Genomic DNA, 8,262 nt, shown 5'->3' with positions numbered 1-8,262 from the left:
ATAACCGTACAGGGAAGTAAAAAAACAGAATTAAATACTTGTAGTTGCAGCAGAGGGAAAGAATAAACAAATTATATTTTTGCTTTAATCGTAGAGTAGAGTGTGGACTGTGCGGTGTGTAACGCCCGAGTAAAGCATGAATCTTGTCAGTAAGACCAGAGAATCACGGGGAAAACTTGTCTCTCTGAATCATGATTTCTCTCATCGAGAAAAATAAATAACTTAATTTCAGAAAAGTGGGTGTTTGCCTTTCACGAGTGCTGGGAGGTAATTAACGATCTCTTGTTTTGTCGTGTACGAGTAGTAATTAATAAACCAACCTCGACCGAATGTTTCTAAACAGTCGTCGTCGTCAGTAACTAATTAATACAGTAGGTCGACGAGACATCAAATTCCCAATCCCAAAACTATAAATGTTTACAGACTACTCAACCTGGTGTTTCAGATAGGGAAAGATCATGATCAGATCAGATCTGATCTGCTCATGATAACGATGTTGCGTGACATGCAGGATTGCAGGAGCATGCAACTAGGCATACATACATATAGATAGATGTAGGAGGAAGAAGGAATTGTATCTATAAGCGCGCTTGTCTGCCGCTTAACAATTTAGCATGTAGCTCTTCGACACCGACTTCTCACTAAAGATAGCTGCTGCCGATGATGATGATTGATCAATGAACATATTCGTACCTAACTCATTACTGCATGCTGGTTAATTAAGTTTTGAACTTGTAATTCATTAATTTAGCGGGTAAAAAATCTATCAATTCTTTCTTTCAAAAATATATGTCGATGAGCAGAAAATGACTGGCGAAATTATTTTTCTTAGCGCGTAACTGATTTCACACTTCTTCTTCTGTTTTGGTTGGGAAGTTAAAATTTGGGTAGACCCATTTCTATTTAGATGCTAGCAAAAGATACGGTTAGCCCTACATCTCACACTAGTGGGGGCTGTAACGGTGCTAGCTAATTAAGTGTGCATGACCTACACGTAAAGGCCCATGTTCTTGCCATGGTTCTTGTATCTTTCTATGTTTTTTACGCAACATTCAAATCAAATGGAAATGAAACGTAATTATTGTAAGTAAGTTTTACTCGCCGAGTTTTTGACCGTCGGCCCGAATTTTGTAAAAAGAAGTGAAATGACACGTAGGTATATTAAGTAGAGAGTAAAGGTGGCTGGCAGCACAGGCAAACCACAACAAGAAAAAAAAGAGAGGAAAACAAACAAAAGAAAAGCAAAATAATCACCAAACTAGCGCCCGAACCTTCGAATTTTTCTCTTCCTCATTTTCAGAGATTTATTATTATTATCTTAGATTTTAGAGATCTCCCTCCACAGCTCTTCAAAAAAATCTAAAACCTTTCGAGATTTTGATTTCGGATAATTTGATTATTTTTATTTTTGCAGCTCACGATCAAACAAACAACACATTTTTTTTTTCTTCTTTTCAATATTCCTCAACGAGGTTCCGAATTTCAGCTCTCTCAAATTAGGGTTTCTTTTTAAGGTAATGTACATGTCATACTCTTTAGAATAAGATCTCGTGTTTTGCGTTTTCGCTGAACTTACGGAATCAATATTTATCTCTAAATTTGTCGATTAATTTTCTTCCTAGAAACGAATTCAATGTATTTTCAGTTTCAGAAATCAGACAGAGTATTAGTAGAGATTAAGAAAAATTGAATTTAGACGGTTTCTAATTTAATGTTGTTGAAAACGGGGCTTATTAGGGAGAGCGATCTCTGTTTCGTAGATTTTTTTCTCCTTTTTTGATTTTTGAAAGAAAAAGGTCCGTTTTTTACTCTGTATTTCAGCTCAAATTCTACCATTTTTAGTATCTGATTTGATCAAATATCACTTTTTTTTGTTGCTTAAATTAAATACTTTCCGAGGAAGAAGGGAAAGTAGAGAAGAAAGTGAGAACTGGGATTTTCAAAAATTATAATAACCTCTGTTTTGTAGGCTTAGCTGCTGCTGTTGATCATCGTCATGCATCTTAATGACAATGCGTTTTGGTGAACAGAGTTAGTTCTTTAAAGCCCAAGGCCTGAATTTCTTGTTTCAACCTCGGACGAAATAATGTCAGGTAAGCTGAGATTCATATCTGTTAGTTTCAAGTCAAGAGCAGATGGAATCAAACTCAGTATGAGATGTAGTAGTCAGCAGAGTAGTGATGTCTCATGTTTGATCTGCTTCGAAACTTACTCTATTGTGTTATGTTGAAGGCCTGGAAGGACTGAGCATACACGATGAAATAAAAGAACGGAGGTCAGATGTAGAGAACTCGGAAGATGAAAGACGACGGACTAAAATGGGAGCTTTAAGAAAGAAGGCGATAAATGCTTCAAGCAAGTTCACACACTCTCTTAAAAAGAGAGGGAAAAGGAAAATTGATTATAGAGTTCCCTCAGTTTCCATAGAGGATATAAGAGATGCAAAGGAGGAGAGTGTGGTGCGTGAATTGCGCCAGAAACTTTTTGCCCGTGGTTCATTACCACCTCGGCACGATGATTATCATACATTGTTGAGGTAAATTTCTCTATCATTACACTCTTGTATGTTTATTTGATTTACAAACTTCTTTTAGTACATGATTTTTATAGAATTAGGGGGAAATGGGAAATATGGAAGCAATTGATTTTCCTTGCTTTTCTCTCAGTGGAATTAGATTTGACTTCTATTTCATTTCATTGCTTTGTGTGCTCCTCCAACATTTGATTCTGCTCATACAGGTTTTTGAGAGCCAGAGACTTGAATATTGAAAAAACAATTGAAATGTGGGAGGAAATGCTTCAATGGAGAAAAGAATACGGGACAGACACCATACTAGAGGTGAAGATTTTTACCTGGGTCTTATATATGCTATACTTGAACCATACCTAGATGTTTAGAGCTAGTTTATCTATCGTTATGACTGGTCTAGAACTTCAACGAGGTTCCATTAGTTCTGGTCATGCTTTATTTTTTCTGATACCCTTTGCTCTTTTAACTAATGAAAAATCGAATCTCTGTGAAGGACTTCCAATTCGAAGAACTGGAAGAAGTTTTGCAATACTACCCTCAAGGTTATCATGGTGTTGATAAAGAAGGAAGACCAGTCTATATCGAGAGGCTTGGGAGAGCTCACCCAGGTAAGCTAATGCGTATTACCACAGTTGAGCGATATTTAAAGTACCATGTACAAGAGTTTGAGAAGGCTCTGCGAGAGAAATTTCCTGCATGTTCGATTGCAGCAAAGAGACACATCGGTTCAACAACAACTATCTTGGATGTGCAAGGGCTGGTATGTGTTTTTGTTGCCAGCCACCCTCCTTCCCCAACCAGGCAACTGGTTTCTTTTTTTTCCCATCTTACTTCTGAAGATGATGAGTACATTTTGCGAATGTAAAAACCTTAACTGGTATTCACCTTTTGGGAAGCAGGGCATAAAGAATTTCAGCAGAACTGCAGCAGATCTCTTGGCCGGTATGGCGAAGATAGATGGCAACTATTTTCCTGAGGTACTTGGCTTATTACGGAGTTAATTATCTCACAAAATTTGTTTTTGCTTGATAAAAAATCACTTACTGAACACCAAACAACATTACAAAAAAAGAGAGAAACTCAACAGGGAACTCACTAGTCACTACAAAACCAAAATACGACAAATCAACATGACATGACTAATTGAACCTGTAATACAGCTTCTCCTGATGTTCTACCATCCCTAAATTTTTCGCTCACAAGATTAGGCCTATTAAAATAAGTCTATACTTGTCTTGTATGCAGACCTTACATAGAATGTTCATCGTCAATGCTGGTTCTGGCTTCAAGATGCTCTATGGCACCGCAAAGAAGTTTCTTGACCCAAAAACTATTTCAAAGATACAAGTAAGTCTCTCATAATTCATGGAAGTTGTGTAATTTTATTGGTCCTTGTATTTCTCTAGTTATGAGCGACCTTCAATTTTTGAAATTGCAGGTGTTGGAACCAAAGTCGCTTGGTAAACTGCTGGAAGTCATTGATTTGAGGTCTGTATATTTCTCTGTTCGAATATTACTATTTCGCAATTACTTTATCTAGGCTGCATGTGATCTGATGTTATATTCTTTCAGCCAATTACCTGAGTTCTTGGGTGGTTCTTGTACATGTTCGGCTGAAGGAGGGTGCCTCAGGTCTAATAAAGGACCATGGAATGATCATGAGATAATGAAGGTAACTTTACTGTGTGTTTGAAGGTTTTTCTAACTGATTAGGGAATATAATACTGTGGAGTAGATTGAATCATGTAGGTCAACAGGAAAAAACTTTCTGACTGAACTTTACCTACCTTCTGTAGATTGTACATAACACAGATGGAACTTTTGTAAGACAAGTTACACGAATATTTGATGAGGAACATAAAGTGAATTCTCACATTAAAATGGTATCATTGAAGGCAAGCTTTCTGACTTCCTTTTTTATGCCAAGCTGTAGTCAGTTATTCTTATTTCTCTTGGTCTTATGTTCGTTGTTCGTTACAGGGAAGAACTAGTGATACATCAACTGCTGAATCAGGATCAGATGTTGATGATCCCTGCTCTCCTCTTGGACCCAGGAATTTTGGTTTTACGAGATTGGCTCCAGTTCATGAAGAAGTGAGTTTCTCAACTGTTTAAATATTTGATTGTGTGTCACATTTAAAGATGCCAATAATAATAGTAATGGCTTCCTCCATCACAGTGTTTAGTATTAGATTTGACTCATCATGTATTAGGTGAACTAGAGGGCATTAATTTTCCTTGCGTGATTATGTTTAACACGTTAGAAATGTAACAGTAACTGGTTAATCTATCTGTAAATTCACCATGATCTGTTTAAGGCAAATGAATAAACAATTTTTTTCCCTTCCTGATTCTATTTGTTACTGTCTTGATACTTCAAAGTAAAGCAAAGAGGGTTATGCAATGCTTGTTTCTTGGTAAAGATGTCCAGCTTAGTAGTGTGTAGTATGGTTGATTTTGAGTTGGAAGGGAGGACTTAGAAATGATAATAAACTGTATGGTTTGTGAATAAAAAACACCTGAATTTGCATCTACAGATGTCAGCTCTGTATTACCAATTGCTTAATAATAGTAACTGTGCCCAGGTGAAGGCATCGGATACACCTGCATACTACAGCTGCGATGACCATTTTGTTATGGTTGATAAAGCTGTAGATTGTAACCAAGGAGACCGGAGTTCAGGCAGTCGATCAGATGGAGTTACTGGTCAAGGGAACCGTTTGGACGAAGCATCAGATGCTAGAGGTATGTAGTTCATTTCAAGGGTGGTACTTGAATATCTATGCTTGGAGGCAAAAATGAAGCCAAAATCTGTTGTAGGCTTGATGATACTATTAAGAAGAGAGAATTGAAGAACTATAGCTAATCAATGTACTTTTCCTACAGCCTTAGCCACAAAGGACGGAAAAGATGAATCGAAAAGCTTCCGTAGTTTTGTGCGTCTGTTGATGGGTTTTGTGTCCAAGCTACTCACCATCTTCCATGTTATACGCTGTGGATCTGGACTGCGGCATCTGGAAAATGTCAATCCCTCTAGCAAACCAAAACCCAGTCCAGATAACCGACCACCTGCTACAGCAGAAGTTATAAAGGAAGAACATCCCCTACTTCCATGTTTGCAGCGTCTGAAGAGGCTTGAAACGATATACGAAGAGCTTAACACGAAGCCTGCGGAGATCCCTCCAGAGAAGGATCAAATTCTTATGGACTCTTTGGATCGGATCAAATCTGTGGAGTTTGACCTTGAGAAGACAAAGAGAGTAAGCCTTTAGACATATATGTGGAGCTCTTACCCTTTCCATGCATCTACTTTATTCATGACATCTTCCTTGCTTTTTAGGAATTGCATGCTACAGTGGTGAAGCAGCTGGAGATTACAGAGTTCTTGGAGAATTTAAGAGAATCTAATTTTCGTGTAAGTTGATTTAGATAGACTAGCGTTGTCTCTTGGTTTCTCGTGTTACGTGTTCCTGTTTCCCATTCATGGAGTTTTTAGGGGATTTTCTATGGGTACATTGCATTTTTACTGTACTATTAGATGCTTACCAAACATGCTTACCAAACTTTTGTTCACTCTTAGTACTCTGAACGACCTGTATCTGATTCGTCACAGTATTAATAGTCTTTCAAACTGTTTTTCTTGCTGCAGCAAAGAAGAAAGTTATTCTGTTGAGATTTTGAAGGTGACAATGGCAAGTGATGTGCTACTACAGATAGTGTTTCAACACACCAGAAAATCTAGGAGCTATAATCTTAGCAGTGGATCAAGTAAGAAAGGGGGAGCAGCAGAAAACATGTTGGTCTATTTTAACAGACAAAGAGTGAGCTAGGGCTCGTCGGTCTAATTGTTTAACTCTAGTGTCCCAACATTCAATGTGAATACTATTTTGTTTCTGTCTAATACATCTGTTTAACCAACCAAGAGATGGAACTGTTCGACCACAACAGATGTTCTTGCAGAAGAAAACAAAATTTGTCTTAAAAAAACAACTCAACATAAACCAAATGATTATGTAAAATATATACAGATCTTTGTTGTAGGTGAGAGTGGGAGCAGTGATTAGTGTTTTAGATGATTAATGTTCCCGGGGTTGGGTTGGGTAATTTGATTTGTTTTGTAGCTTCTAGTCCCGGCAGGTTTATCAATTGGAAAATTGCAGTTCTGAATGTTTTTATTGTTTGAACAAAATGTCCAGTGCAATTTAATTCTCTCTCCCCATGAATATGGTTCCTTAGTGAAATAGGAATAACCCTGAATCCGTTACAAGGCAACCATGTCATTCTTTTGAGTTGTTCTCAAGGTTGTTCCCGGGCTTCACTACGTATCATCATCAAAAGGTGTTTCCATGAAATTAGAATTTAAGCTGTAGAGATTAATTGTTTAAATCCCCTTAGCTTAGGAAATACTACGGGTATAGTCTCAGTGAAGGACTTCAAAAATGTTCGAAACCAAGAAGTGCCTCAATGTTCATTGTTACTGTGAAATTTGAACCATGTACAAAACGGACAGCTGCCCTATTGTGAAATTTGAACCATGTACAAATCGGACAGCTGCCCTTTTGGTATTAAAATTAAACATATACGGAAAATGCACTGCCCACTCTAATGAGGCAGAACTCCATATTATATTTAACTTAATTATGCGGAATCTAGCGACGTGGGATTATGGTCCTTTCACGCGTCCTCACATGTAAGCCCAGTTATTTGGCCTAACATGTGCACCTATGTACGTGTCGCCGCAGGTGTGCAGGTGATATTCGGTCACGATACACCCCACGTACAGGTCATTCATTCATACTACGTATGGATGGTCACGGATGTGCAGGTGACATACGGTCACTGTACACCCCACGTTTAGATACAGACCTGGATCTGATACCATGTTAAAGTTTGTGGGCGTCCAACTAAAAACCCAATTGGCAATGAGTGGAGCGGCCTTCCATATTATATTTAAGTTATAATTAATTATGCGGAATCTAGCGATGTGAGACTATTGTCCTTCCACACTCACACAATTTGACAGTCAGGTCTGTAATTTGTGGAGTATGTGCCTGATTCATGTGGTAGTAGTAGATAATATCGGATTTGCCCAGTTTTCCAGCTTCGGTAGCGCCACCCACCCAGTTTGTCATCCATCCTACAACTGCTGCTCATACAACTTTCTTAATTTGCACATGAGGTCATTCAGAGTTTAAGAAACTGCATCTCACATTTAAAGTATCGACACAATGTGTTAGGATTAAGTCCTCACAAGACATTAATAGTTTTTTTGGATCAATGTAGAACTGAAGAAAACAGAAATAAGATGCACTAAGCGAAACAAGAAAGACAAAAAATTTAACGTGGTTCGGCAATGTGCCTACGCCCACAAACGGCTACGCTCAACTCTTATTATAAAACAAATTACAGAGGAATAAACCCTAACGGTTACTGAAACAATCAACAAACTATGAAAACCAGGATGTTGTTCACAAACACCTAAATAATTCTCTATGAATAAAAATTTCTATTCCCTGAAATTCTCTGATTGTGAGATCTCTCAAATTGTGTTGCGTGTTTTCCTTAAGAATTATACGCCTATTTATATTGGTTACAAACTTGGCTTTCAAGTATATGAGTTACTAGGAAACCCCAAACAAAGCTAAGTAAGGAAAACTCTAGTTTAACCAAAACAGGAAACCTCTAGCTTTATCAGAATAAGGAAACCCCTAAATGATTCTAGATTATTCTCG

At 37.7% G+C, this 8,262-nt stretch overlaps 1 protein-coding gene across 2 annotated transcripts; it reads left to right on the top strand.

The window, feature by feature from the left end:
• Nucleotides 1-1,204: 1,204 nt before the first annotated feature.
• LOC113301282 (phosphatidylinositol/phosphatidylcholine transfer protein SFH13-like) lies at nt 1,205-6,697 on the top strand. Of its 2 annotated transcripts, none has more exons than XM_026550055.1 (15): nt 1,205-1,514; nt 2,031-2,093; nt 2,233-2,536; nt 2,740-2,839; nt 3,024-3,290; nt 3,430-3,507; nt 3,776-3,877; nt 3,969-4,018; nt 4,103-4,202; nt 4,327-4,425; nt 4,511-4,624; nt 5,116-5,275; nt 5,417-5,790; nt 5,871-5,945; nt 6,180-6,697. In XM_026550055.1, exons 2-15 carry the CDS (start codon nt 2,087-2,089, stop codon nt 6,201-6,203), a joined length of 1,854 nt encoding a protein of 617 aa, XP_026405840.1. In that variant the 5' UTR covers nt 1,205-1,514; nt 2,031-2,086; the 3' UTR covers nt 6,204-6,697. The 2 variants fall into 2 exon arrangements, with proteins under 2 accessions (XP_026405840.1, XP_026405836.1); XM_026550051.1 differs by having other exon boundaries at nt 1,970-2,093.
• Nucleotides 6,698-8,262: the final 1,565 nt, after the last annotated feature.

Source organism: Papaver somniferum, chromosome 1 (genome assembly GCF_003573695.1).
Source record: "Papaver somniferum cultivar HN1 chromosome 1, ASM357369v1, whole genome shotgun sequence".
NCBI classification, from domain to species: Eukaryota; Viridiplantae; Streptophyta; class Magnoliopsida; order Ranunculales; family Papaveraceae; genus Papaver; species Papaver somniferum.
This window is presented reverse-complemented; position numbering and strand designations above follow the sequence as displayed.

Excerpts from the sequence above, each read along its gene's own strand:
- LOC113301282 (XM_026550055.1), top strand. Across the intron at positions 3,878-3,968 it reads AAACTATTTCAAAGATACAA|GTGTTGGAACCAAAGTCGCT; the intron begins GTAAGTCTCTCA and ends TTGAAATTGCAG. Across the intron at positions 5,946-6,179 it reads TAAGAGAATCTAATTTTCGT|CAAAGAAGAAAGTTATTCTG; the intron begins GTAAGTTGATTT and ends TTCTTGCTGCAG.